Raw genomic sequence first — 13,400 nt, 5'->3', positions numbered from 1 at the left:
AAAGGGGTCCCTTGACCTCTGACCTCCAGATGTGTGAATCTAAATGGGTTCTATGGGTACCCACGAGTCTCCCCTTTACAGACATGCCCACTTTATGATCATCACATGCAGTTTGGGGCAAGTCATAGTCAAGTCAGCACACTGACACACTGACAGCTGTTGTTGTCTGTTGGGCTGCAGTTTGCCATGTTCTGATTAGAGCATATTGTTTTATGTTAAATGCAGTACCTGTGAGGGTTTCTGGATCAATATCTGTTATTGATTTGTGTTGTTCATTGATTTACAATAATAAATATATACATACATTTACATAAAGCAGCATATTAGTCCACTCCCATGTTGATAAGAGGATTAAATACTGGACTAATCGTACATTTTGAACAGGTGAAAAATGTGCGATTAATTTGCGATTACCAAACGGACAATCATGCAATTAAATAATATCTTTGACATCCTGAATACTCCCAGAGCCTGAGCTCATCAGCCTCTCTGGTATTACAATAAGGGCTATAAGTGAATTAACTCTCCTCAAGGCCACTCTGAAGACCTGAAACCATGTTACTGCAGAACGATGATAGATAATCAACACTCAGCCTTCCTCCTCCTCCTCTCTCCTCCTCCTCCTCCTCCTCCTCCTCCTCCTCTTCCTCCTCCTCCTCTTCCTCCTCCTCCTCCTGAATTCATCCCCCGGCCAGCATCCAACTTCCTTTGTCCCTTTTTTTTTTTCCCTCCCATTTTCTAACATTCCAGTCGTTCCTGATCCGGTCGCTGTTTCATAGCTTCAGTCTTTAATTCAGTTTGTGGCTCCTGGCAGGAAGCCAAAACACACAGAGGACTCAACCTCACACATCATCTCTTCCTCTCCCCCTTCTCTCCCTCCTCTCCTCTCCTCTCCTCTACCCTCCTCTCCTCTCCTCTACCCTCCTCTCCTCTCGTCTCCTCTCCTCTCCTCTACCCTCCTCTCCTCTCGTCTCCTCTCCTCTCCTCTCTACTCCTCTCCCCTCCTCTCCTCTCCTCTACCCTCCTCTCCTCTCGTCTCCTCTCCTCTCCACTCTACTCCTCTCCTCTCCTCTCCTTTCCTCTCCTCTCCTCTCCTCTCCTCTCCCTCCTCTCTTCTCCTCTCCTCTCCTTCCTCTCCTCTCCTCTCCTCTCCTCTCCCCTCCTTCCTCTCCTTCCTCTCCTCTCCTGTCCTCTACCCTCCTCTCCTCTCCTCTACCCTCCTCTCCTCTCGTCTCCCCTCCTCTCCACTCTACTACTCTCCTCTCCTCTCCTCTCATCTCCTCTCCTCTCCTCTCCTCTCCTCTCTTCTGTTCTCTCTCTCTTTCCTCTCCTCTCCTCTCCTCTCCTCTCCTCTCCTCTCTTTCTTCTCCTCTCCTCTCCTCTCCTCTCCTCTCCTCTTTTCTCCTCTCCTCTCCTCTACTCTCCTCTCCTCTCCTCTCCTTCCTCTCCTCTCCTCTCCTCTCCTCTCCTCTTTTCTCCTCTCCTCTCCTCTCCTCTCCTCTCCTCTCCTCTCCTCTCCTCTCCTCTCCTCTCCTCTCCTTTCCTCTCCTCTCCTCTCCTCTCCTCTCCTCTCCTCTCCTCTCCCCTCCTTCCTCTCCTCTCCTCTCCTCTTTTCTCCTCTCCTCTCCTACTCCTCTCCTCTCCTCTCCTCTCCTCTTTTCTCCTCTCCTCTCCTCTCCTCTCCTCTCCTCTCCCTCCTCTCCCTCCTGTGACTCTCTCTTCTCTCCTTTCTCTCTCCATCACTGTAATTTGCATCTAAACAAAACATGCTCTGCAGGCTTCAGCCTCAGATTCAACAGGAAACTTCAAACAAGGAGGCGCCGTGCCAGTTACAGTGTGTGTGTGTGTGTGTGTGTGATGGTCAGACCCACTGTGGTCCGTCGCCCACACACACACACACACACACACACACACACACTCTCTCTCTCTCCCCGCTGAGACGAGCGTGGGACAAAAGCGGAGTCCATACGACGCTGACAGGAGGGGGTTCATGGCGCCATCAGGTCACATGACCGCACAGAAGGGGGTCACTTTCACTACTCTTAGTTTCACTTTCCTTTCCTTCTACTTTCCTTCATGCTCTTTTAATCCTCTGAGAGGCTGAGAGTGAAGAACGCAGACATCATATGAAACTAGAAAACCTAAAGAATCCATTAAACCAGGTCAGAATAGCTGGTCATGAAGGAGGTTAAATAACGCTCCAAAGTTGGGCTAAATGTTGGAGAGGAAAAACTGTCATGTCCATTTTCAAAGGGGTCCCTTGACCTCTGACCTCCAGATGTGTGAATGTAAATGGGTTCTATGGGTACCCACGAGTCTCCCCCTTTACAGACATGCCCACTGTATGATAATCACATGCAGTTTGGGACAAAAACCATACAGCTTTATGCATGCAGTATAATTGTATTCATGTGTGATGATGTTAGTCCCCATAGGAGACATTTCATTGACCTTCTTGTTTAGAATGACCTTGTGGGGACCTCTAGGATAATCACAGCCTCATGAAACTTTACAGCCACAAACTAGAGACCTAGAGCATTCAGAGGATGGATGGATCAGACTAGAGACCTAGAGCATTCAGAGGATGGATGGATCAGACTAGAGACCTAGAGCATTCAGAGGATGGATGGATCAGACTAGAGACCTAGAGCATTCAGAGGATGGATGGATCAGACTAGAGACCTAGAGCATTCAGAGGATGGATGGATCAGACTAGAGACCTAGAGCATTCAGAGGATGGATGGATCAGACTAGAGACCTAGAGCATTCAGAGGATGGATGGATCAGACTAGAGACCTGGAGCATTCAGAGCGTGTCAGTCGGTGACGTCATCGCAGGTGTCTCTCTGCTTCCTCCGTTTTCCGTCCCGCTGGGCTGATTCAGTGTTTTGAGATGAAAATGATTGTTTGTGTTTTTGTTTGTTTGGCGGCTCAGAGAACCTGCTGGGAGCTCTGCTGAGGATCAAGGAGGTGATCCGACTGCGGGTGGAGAGCAGCGAGGAGGAGGACACGGACGAGCGAGGGATGACCCAGCGCCTGGAGGACATCCTCCGAGAGTCCAGCGGTGAGAAACACACGACTCCTTAATACATGTTGTCCTGTTATGTGATAAATATACAAATATCCCCTTAATCATGAATAGAGATGCTGATTTTGAAAAATGTTCTTAACTGATAACCGACCCTCGTTAACCGATTATTAACCGACGAGATCTGTGCGTTGCATGCAGCGGTGCTCCAGCTGCAGTGTATGAGCACAACAGACAACTGAGTCTGTAACGCCGGCTCAGACTCTCTTAAGCTGGACCAGCTGTTCTCCTTCAAGTGACGAGTTGTTCTCATCTTTCTTTTAACCGTTTTAACCGATAGCTTTAATCATGAATGTATACCCGGTAGAACAATCAGCGTGCAGCTTCATGTTCTCCAATACCAAACTGTGTGCTTCATTATTATTTGATCTAACAGTGAAAATAGAAGTTTTGCAACAGGTTTAGGTAGTAAATTTAAATATTAGGGCTGCGTATCGGTACGAATCTGGTGATACGATATGATACGGGGGATACGATTCAATATATTCTGATATATTTCGATGCTGTAAGCGAGGCGATTTATTGCATATGCATAAAATCTGAGGAAAAAAAGTTTACTTTTTTCATGCAATCAGAAGAGTTGGATCTGCATTTGTATTTATCACTGTTATTGTAACATCTAACATCAGAGCTCTACTCTTAGAGACACAAACACTGAGAGGAAGCATCGCTTTGCAAATTAAATAAAGTATTAACTGAGTTCATCTTTGCAAATAAACTATTTATTAACAATCTATAGAGTTTTTGAGACTCAATACAGTATCACAAAAGATAATATTGTGATATTATTAATATTGTGACTGAACTCTTTATTTTTAAATGTGTGCAGTCCATTTATTCATTTCTGCTTTAACAGGGGTAATATTCCAAGAAAAAACTCAGAATAGTTTAATTTAGCCATTGCGTATTACTCATTTTTACTGAGTAGCGCTTGAAAGCACTATAACGTAACTCGATGGAACCTCCATTTAGCTCTGCGCTGTCGGCAGACGAGCCGGTCACTGTGCTTATTTATTTATGTTTGATTAAGTAAGTTGTTCCAAATGTTTTAAGGTTAGTCCCCCATAGCTTATTCTGGACTTGCCGTTGTGACAAATTGCGGCTTTAGGTCTTCTTTACCGACAACATTTTCATCATGAGTTGTGTGTGTGTGCGTATGTGTGTGACGTTGCTGACTGTGCCGCTGTGTGCCGATGTAAAACAATCATGTGACTGCATGCAAAAAAATCCGATATGAGACTGCTTAAAACCGTGGGAAGCAAAAATCGTGATCACATTTAATATTCTATTATTTGTGCAGCCCTATGTACAAATGAGACGCGAAAAGGCTAAAATGCGTTTTCATGACACGCAGAATGCCAAGATTTGAGTTGTAAATGTACGAGAAAAAAACTCACAAATTTACAATAAAACAAACTTAAATCAGTTTTGATGTTTTCTTCTGAATAGACCCAGTTCACGACAATTTCTCTTCAAAGTCTGGGTGCTGAAGATAATGATGATGATGATTGGTGATTCTGGGCTAAAATCACCAGCATTTCCTTTTTGATGAATCCGATTGCGAAGTACAATTTGATTTAGTCGTCCACTGCAGACATAATACACGGCGAGAGGCGGCGTCTGTGGTGTGATGAGGTCGATCCGACCTATTATCCCAACTATATTTCTGTAAATTTGTGACTTCAATCTCAGAAAATATACACGTTGTTTCTCGTGAATTTGTGAGTTTTTTTCTCTCAAATTTATGAATTTAAAATCTCAGAAAATATTCAAGTTTTTTTCTCGTACATTTACGACTTTTTTCTCGCAGATTTGTGACTTTAAAATTTATGAAAATATTTAATTTTTTTTCTTGTAAATTTACGATTTTTTTCTCTGAATATTACCCCCCCTCCTCGGCTCCGTATTTTTTTTTTCAATGGCTCTAATATGCCGTTGTAAAAAGAGTGAAAAAGGGGACTCAGATAATACGACAACGACAGCAGCATCACAATCACTACAACAATATGGGTTTTAATGTTTTTATAAAATATGAAATATTCTGACACATCTCATCTGTTATCTACGGATCCATTTCTGATTTGTCCTTTTCTCTCCATCACACCGTCTAATTTATCTCCATGACTCCATCTGCAGGTCCTTTAGTCGCTGGGCGGACCAAAGACTTTGTGCAGAGGATTTTGGCGGCCAGCGCCGGCGGTCAGAACCAGCGCAAAGAGCCGCCGCAGGGAGGTGACAAGGAGGCGGGTTAAACTCACCCAGCATCCTCCTCCTTCCATCCTCCTCCTCCTCCCAGCATCACCAACCAAGCAAGCAACCTGACCTGACCGAGCTTCGCCTCCACTCTCACCACATTCAAGTAAGAGCAGAGAGGTGGAGGAGGAAGGATGAGGAGGAGGAAGGAGTAGGAGGAAGAGGAGGAGGAGGAGGAGGAGGAGGAAGAGGAGGAGGAGGAAGGAGTAGCCTAAACAAGATGGGAGTAAATTGCCACCCTGCTCCTGGTCGTCTCCTGTTGGCGCTCCGAACAGCAGCCGTCTTCACCGCTCCGTCTCTGCAGGCTCCACCTCCACCTCCACCTCCAGGCCAGAGCTGCTGCTGCTGCTGCTGACGTCTCTGTTTTCTGTGTCTGTCTGTGTGTGTGTGTGTGTGTGTGTGTGTGTGTGTGTATACATACTGTATGAGTGTGTAGTGTTCCTCTCTCCCTCTCTGTGTGCTGTATTTGTATCCCAGTGTGCCTATGAATAGACATTGCACTGTTTTGTAGATGGTCGTAGTTGTCGGCAGGGGGCCGGTAGTGAGGCGAGGGCGAGGGGGCATTTGAGGACAGAGGAAGTGCTAAAATAAGGAAGTGGGAGGAGCGCAGGCCTGCAAGACAAAGAAGCGGGTATTTTGTTTTAGTTTGAGTTTTTTTGTCCTTGGCCGGGCTCCTGTAGAATAGAAGGGCTGCATACCATTCGGATCTGAAATGTCAGTAAGGAGTGACGGAGCAGCTGTTAACAGGAAACAGTCCTCGGAGCTTTAATAACCCTCCTCCTCTCTCCTCCCCTCTTTAACTCATCAAAATGTTCAAAACGAAAGAGAGAAACTGCACCTTAATCCAAAACTGACCAAAGATACTGCTGAACCACTCCGACACCAGAACCTCTCTCTGCTTCAGATGCTGCCAACCATCAACACGTCCTTTAGTTTTGGAACGAGAGAGGAGATGTTGTCATGTTTACCCCGCATGCATCCGTTTGATTCCCTTCACCTAAATGCACTACTACGATCACGGACCTGAGAGACGGTTTACTATTGAGTCAGCCTCGTAGCTCTGCAGCCTCGTAGCGCTGCAGCCTCGTAGCTCTGCAGCCCGGTGCTCCGTCAGCTTCTCTGCAGCCCGGTGCTCCGTCAGCTTCTCTGCAGCCCGGTGCTTCCGTCAGCTTCTCTGCAGCCCGGTGCTCCGTCAGCTTCTCTGCAGCCCGGTGCTCCGTCAGCTTCTCTGCAGTGGTTTTTATTTTGACCCACAAAAAGGGAAGTGTTCCTCAATGCCTTCCCCGAGCCCTCTCCTCAACCCCCCTGACCGGATTATGTAGCGCACCTTCCTGAATTGCAATGAGAAAACACTTGTAGATCTAGAAAGCAAATAATGATTTTTTGTTTTATTCTGGTTTTGTTGTTACGTGGCGACGCCACGGCCCCACCTGGTGGGTGTCAGTCTTTTGAAATCTGCCTTTCTTCTGTGGTCTTTGCTGAAGCTGTAGACCAACCTGTCCACGGTCTCTAAATGTTGTTGGACATAAAAAAAACCAGGTCAAGGACCCTTTGAATTGCACTGTGGTGAGAGCAACTAAGCACCTTCCAAGAGGCTTCAGATCCTCCTAAAAGAGAAAACTCTCGGCACCTTTCGTCTGAAGACAGATATGGATTGAGAGGCACGTCGTGACCGACCGGTCTCAGTCTGTTCCGGTATGGTGCTACTGTATGATGAGAAATAAACAAGCAATGCACACTGTGAGCGAAGGCGTCGGGCAGTAACTGCTGACTGGGTTTTGGCCTGCGAGCTCGTCCTGTTGTAATAGGCAGTTTGTTTGCATAATGACGCCTTTCTGAAGTGCCTGGAGCTTAAAGCCACCGGGACCTGTGTTATTATGCCGGATCTTAAACCCTATTACAACATAACCCATGACTACTGCTCCCAGCTTGGCCTCACTTGACTTTACTTTAGAAGAAGAAGAAAAGAAACTGCCGGCCTGTGTCGGGTCCGATCAGCCAAAAAGAAAAAAGTCAACCAAAATGTTTTCCTCTCAGATGAAACCGTGTCTTCATGGAACCAGCAGCTGGACCCGCTTCCTGTGAACATCAACTCTGGGAAATACAAGTAGAGGAGTGGCTGTGCCTCTTTGTTTTTCAACCTTGACGAGCTCCCGGCTGGGCTGCGTTCCAAAGCTGCTGCTCTATAACACGCCGTCCCCCCCTCCATCCCCCCCCGCCGCCTATGGAAACTCCATTTCCTGTCTCAACCAGGAGGAGGAGCAGTGAACCTTAAACTCTTCCCCTCCTCGAGGTCTCGCTCGTGGTCATTTTGAAAGCTGCTGGACTAAAAGAGTTCAGAGTCTTGTTTTCTGTTTCAGTTCTGGGAACCGTTGCTCGCGGTGGCGTGACTGTAGCTGTCCTGTAAACAGGATTCCATCTCGCTCAGCTGGGACGGGTTCACGCGGAGGTCTGCCGCCGGCGAACGGAGCTTTTTAAGCTCTGATGCCAAAGACAGACAGTCTGATGCTCTGATGTCACTTCTCAAACATCACCACAGAAACCTGCTCGGGTTTCATCATGATCCAGAAAAACTCTTAAAGGACTCGGGTCCCGTTCACACCTGGTACCAACATGCGTCCTGAGTGATCCCATCAAGTGGACGGCTTTAAGTACGTCTGTTCACACCTGGCATTAGAAAACGTCTCCACCATTAGGGATGCGACGGTGAGGACATTTTCCCACCGGTTAATAAACGTGTGACAACACCGGTGTGATCGGTAACACCGGACATTTTACAGGAAAAGATGACGTCAGCATGTGTAGCACGCTGACTCTGATCTTTCCCGCCGGGGCGGTCACAGCCGCTGCGCCGCGCACACCAGCTGTGACCGCCCCGTTCTCCTCGCGGTGATTACCTCAGCAACGTCATGGTTCTCTTATAGCGTTGGGCTGGGTGCGTTTCCTCCGCCATCTCTCGGTCTGTTAACTCTCTCTCTCTCTCTCTGTGTGTGAAGTCTGACTCCTGCTGCTCTGAACTGAGACTCTGTACGGAGCAGATGCATTCACTGTCAGTTTGTAGCGTCCGTCGTCCGACTATCTGTTGATAACACGCCGCTGATACGCCGTAATGAACTAAATGGGTTTATTTCTGTAAAAAAAAAAGCAAAACAACACTTGATCTGATCTCACTTCCCCCCCCGCTCTATATGCAGATAAACACGTAGTAAACACACGGCTGATACAGCAGACGCTGTGACGTGATACTACAGGAACGTCAGTAGTAATATCCTACACATTCCTTAATTCAGGTTTATTTTATTAACATCAAAATAAAAGGTTATTGTACCGGCGGTCCCCGGGGACCTCCGCGCTGCTGGTACCGCTGCTTTTGCCAGGAAACAGCCTGTAGGGGTACAGCGCCGGTACAGCGCCGGTACAGCACTCCAGAGAGCCGCGGCGGACAGCGGGCGGTCGGGTGTCAGTTTCTGCGCAAAGCAGCGGAACAGAAACAGCGACACATCTCTGACAGGATGATAATAATGACCTTCCTGGTCCCAGTCTGATAGTCTGTAGATATGTAGCCTATAGACAAGATATATTTAAATAAAATACAGTTGTACCGACAAACACTCGCGTTTATTCACCCAGCGGGACGTCAGATGAGTAGGCGGTCCTTAATGTGGTCCAGGACACATTCACTACACACTGCTAAAGAATGAGGTCACATGTGGCCACCTCTGAATGTGGTCTGAAAGCTCTGATCTGAATGCGTCTCGAGTGCGTTCACACTGTCCACTAGTGATGGGATCACTGAGGACGCGTGTTAACACCAGGTCTGAACGGGGTCCTCTGAGAAGTGCTTCCTCCCTCCTTCCACTTTCTCTCGAAGGTCTCTGGAAGCCGGCGCCGCTGCCCAGCGGAGTCACAGCGTCAGGGCTCTCAGCTTCCTTCACACCAACAAACAAACAAACAGCAGAAAACAACTGTACACATCTGTAAAGTCTCCGTCCGTCACGTCGGAGCAGGACGACGAGGTCTTCTGGGTTTATTCCACTTTGAATGTTTGTCCTGATGTTGTCCTTCCTCCAGAGCGGCGTTACGTGACACAGATACACCATCTGCTGTGTACGTTCGTCTATATGCCAAAAACTGAGCTGAAGAGGAAACTGTTGTAACACGGTGAATCCAAACGAGACAAGACGGCGGGTTTCTACGCAGCTAGTGAGCTCCGTTAAGGGCTGAGATGGATACTGTAGCATTATTCCTCCGTCGTATCACGGAGGATCCCTTTAACTGTAAAGCTTTAAGAGGGAGCGGCCGCTCGTCTCTCTGCTCACATTCCTGACTCACTTTCCCAGAAAGCTTGTGATTGTGTGTGTGGACGGGGCCTGGAAGCAGGACCGGTCAGGACGGTCGGGACCAGATCACTGATGCTCTCAGCTCACAGACTTTAGCCGAGTCTGACCTGATACGGACGATGACTTTGCATAAAGTGGACGATTGTTATCCGAGTTACTTCCTGGCTGGGTGTCACCGTCTGCCGGAGACGGAGAAAAGGACACGGTCCTGAAACGGTCTCTGATGAGCTCGCTGGCTTCTTCTGAGAAAGAGAACGTTTTGGGGAGTTTTTGTGTCCTCATAGTGAAAGGTGGATCAGCTGTTGGGGGGGAAGCCAGAAGACATTGGCTGAGACGTCTCGTGTTACAGTCAGGCTGCTAATGAAGAAATGTGTTTTTAATGCATCGACGCTGGCTGTGACTCATCCTCTGTGGAGAACTACCCTGATTTAGAGGACCTCCTGTCTTCTACATGTCGCCGACGTCGTGCTGAAACAAGAAGTTGAATTATTGAATCACCCCCAATGTTCCCCGTAGAAATAGAATAAGAGTAGAACAGACATAGAAATTGTTATTTGTTATAGTGACAACTAGGGATGCACCGATACTGATACCAGTATCGGGTATCGGGTCTGATACTGTGTACTCACAAAACGGCTCCGATACAACGGCACCGATACCACTTTATGCCAGCGTGACGTTAACCTCTCGTCACCGTCTTTCGGGTCTTCACACTCCACCTCCCCGGCGGTGCGGGCGAGACGGGCCGGTGGTGCGACCCGGACACCGATGGCTGGCTAGTTAGCTTTAGGTAGCTTGACCTTCTCCGGAGCGGCGGGAAGCGAGGCGGAGAGGCCGTTAGACCCGGCTCGCTGTTCGGCTCATTCTCTGTAACCAGTGAAGCATTAAAGCGCGGTGGAATTATGAAGCTCCGCCACGCTTTCATTCTACTCTAATTACAGAAAATAAGCCGAACAAGGTCGTCACTCATCTGACGATAACCTTCTGCTTTCCTCCGCTGTGACGTAGTTCATGAATGAAGCATAAAAATGTCCGCCGCTCTGACCATCCCGCCCACTCCCTTCTACTCTTATTCTATTTCTATGGTTACGGCTGCCCTTGTAGCCGGAGTCCACCAATGAAATTCACTCACAAAAAGACGCGTCTCTCACGTCTGAGCAGTAAATCTGCAGCTACAGCCAGCGCTCGGTTAGCTTAGCTTAGCATAAAGACTGGAAACGGAGGGAAACAGCTAGCCTGGCTCCGTCTGAAGGCACCTCCGAAGCTCACTAATTAATACGCTTATAAAGGCTGCCAGTCCAATCAAAATATTCAAATATTTAATTGCGATTAATCGCACGATTGTCCGTAGTTAATCGTAAGTAATCGCAAATTAGTTGCACATTTTTTATCTGTTCAAAATGTACTTTAAAGGGAAATTTGTCAAGTATTTAATAGTCAAATCTGCTGCTTTATGCAAATGTATGTATATATTTATTATTGTAAATCAATGAACAACACAGAAACCCTCACAGGTCCTGCATTTAGCATCAAACAATATGCTCCGATCATCAGTGACGACACGTTATTATGTGCAGGACTTTTTTCTTGTCCGGGCGCATTGACTTCATCGAGTCGCCGCTGGTTGCCTGGCAACCTCACAGTGATGACAAGACTCCAGGAGGTCAGTGCACCCGGCCGTGTTATTAGTGAGCTTTAGAGGGTCTTTATTCTCCGCTGAGCTAACCGGCTTCAATCTTCTCATCGAATGCAAGAAAGTGAAAATCTCCCAAATTGTTGTCAAACTATTCCTTTAATGAAGCACTTCCATTTGTTACTGACTGTTTTATTTATTTCACTACTTCTCCAAAGCTTGTGAAGCAGGAGGAAAGCTTGCTATTAAAGAAAACGCACCGAGACGAGCAGCGCCGCAAAGTCTCCGTTAGCGCCTCGATCACAGACGAGCTGCGACTGGTTTCACTTTTTAAAACACAAAAACATGTCAACTCGACTCTAAACTATTCTGGAAACGTGTCTGCTGAAGAACAGACGCTTCTGAAACGCTTCCAGTGAACATCTGGACCGTGACAGAGTCGTGGTGCCTCCACATCCACCAGACATCTGGGGGTCAGTCAGTCAACAACAACACATCTGGATGAATTGTTAATCGATTAATCGTTGAGACATTTATAAAAGCAACATGAGCTGCTTCCAGCTTCATTTGAACCTCTCTGATTAACATGTTTCACTATTTTCTGACAGTTAATCGACTAAACGTTTAATAGATCCATTGATTGTTAGTTGAACTGGCTGGAAAGGTTTGACGTTGAACAGCTTCCTGTCTTTCAAAGAGACGTTTAGGAGCTGGTCTGCTCGGGTTGAGATCTCCAGATAGTGGAAGAGTTGAGTCAAAGTGGCGTTTGGAGAGACGAGGACCGGGAGAAGCTGTCGGCCTCCCTCCCTCGCCACCTTTTCATGTGTGGAGCGCCGTGTGTTTTTTTGGAGGCGTTGTGTAGCGGCGTGCTGAATAGACCCATCAGTAAGCCTACACTGGTGGGACGCCGCTGACCTCCGGCTGCCCGTCCCCACTCTGCCCCGACGCTCACATTGTCGGAGACACTCGGGGCGTCTCCAGTTTCAAAGGCGACCGGCCTCCAGGCCGAGGAGGGACCGGGGGAAACAGCACTTAGCCGAGGCCTCGGAACAGTTTATCCCAAACCTCTTAATCCCCCCCGCCCCAACCTCCTGTCACGCTCTGACATCCACAGAGGAGGAAGAGGAGGAAGAGGAGGAGGAGGAATCGCTGCATCTTCACGCCCCCCGTCTCCTTTGTCTCTGACCTGGAGACCTCCTCGACGGAGGCCGGAGTCGGTCTCGACCTGCTGGTCCACATGTAGTGAAGCTGAGGTGTTTGGAAGCTGGCTGAAGCTCCAGTTTCAGCCTCTCTTGTCTCGTCATCATTACATCCCAGTCACGAGCTCAGCATCTGTTTTAATGAAACATACAAATCTGTGGCCATCTTTCAAAAACCCACGAGATCATTTAAAGACCTTAATCAGCAGCAGCAAAACTTTATACAAGAGATTTCTATATCTAATAATAGCATTAATATACGAGGAAAAAACAACCCTAATCATTTTCAAATATCATTCATGCATTCTACAAGTAAGCAACAATATTATCGGCAAAAAGATCTGCATTTGATTTTTGGATAAATAGACAGAAGAGTTATTAATTAGCTTCTCCTTTCTGGGGAGTGTTTGAATATAAATGAATATAAATGAACAGTTTTTAATCATAAGAATCTTTCAGATAAATCGATTCATGTAAGATTCTTATCTTCTTCGATTCACAACTTCCAAACATCTATTTTTTGTGAAATCTTAAAACAAAGTTGGTAATGTTCTATCTAATTAAAGTACAACCTACGTTCAGAGATCAGGCCGTCGATCCATTCAAAGAGTTAATCGCCATTAATCGCACAACTTTCTTTAATGAATTTAACTTGTCAGTTTCGTCAACATAAATGAAGTGAGGAGTCTTGGACGGACTCGCCGAGCAGATAAATAATAGGATCTTATTTTTTTTTGGTAACAACTTAATTGAGCCAAAATAGCTTTTTTTGTTATTGTAGTTAAATAAATATAATTTATTAATCGATTGAATATTTATTTGTGATTAATCGCATGATGGTCCATAGCTGATCACAATTAATCGCAAATTAATCACACATTATATATC

At 46.8% G+C, this 13,400-nt stretch overlaps 1 protein-coding gene across 9 annotated transcripts in view; it reads left to right on the top strand.

Moving 5' to 3' along the window:
• LOC119485008 (CREB3 regulatory factor-like) overlaps nt 1-7,677 on the top strand; it is a 46,509-nt gene extending 38,832 nt beyond the window's left edge. For 6 of the 9 annotated variants that reach the window (XM_037764256.1, XM_037764255.1, XM_037764258.1 and 3 more), the window contains 3 exons: nt 2,935-3,063; nt 5,224-5,460; nt 5,508-7,677. In XM_037764256.1, coding sequence (XP_037620184.1) covers nt 2,935-3,063; nt 5,224-5,339 — 245 coding nt within the window. In that variant the 3' untranslated portion in view covers nt 5,340-5,460; nt 5,508-7,677. Of the gene's footprint in view, nt 1-2,934; nt 3,064-5,223; nt 5,461-5,504 lie in introns of all 9 variants that reach the window. The other 3 variants (XM_037764252.1, XM_037764251.1, XM_037764250.1) reach the window with 3 other exon arrangements.
• The last annotated feature ends 5,723 nt before the right edge of the window (nt 7,678-13,400 follow it).

This window comes from Sebastes umbrosus, chromosome 3, assembly GCF_015220745.1.
Source record: "Sebastes umbrosus isolate fSebUmb1 chromosome 3, fSebUmb1.pri, whole genome shotgun sequence".
Lineage (NCBI taxonomy): Eukaryota > Metazoa > Chordata > Actinopteri > Perciformes > Sebastidae > Sebastes > Sebastes umbrosus.
This window is presented reverse-complemented; position numbering and strand designations above follow the sequence as displayed.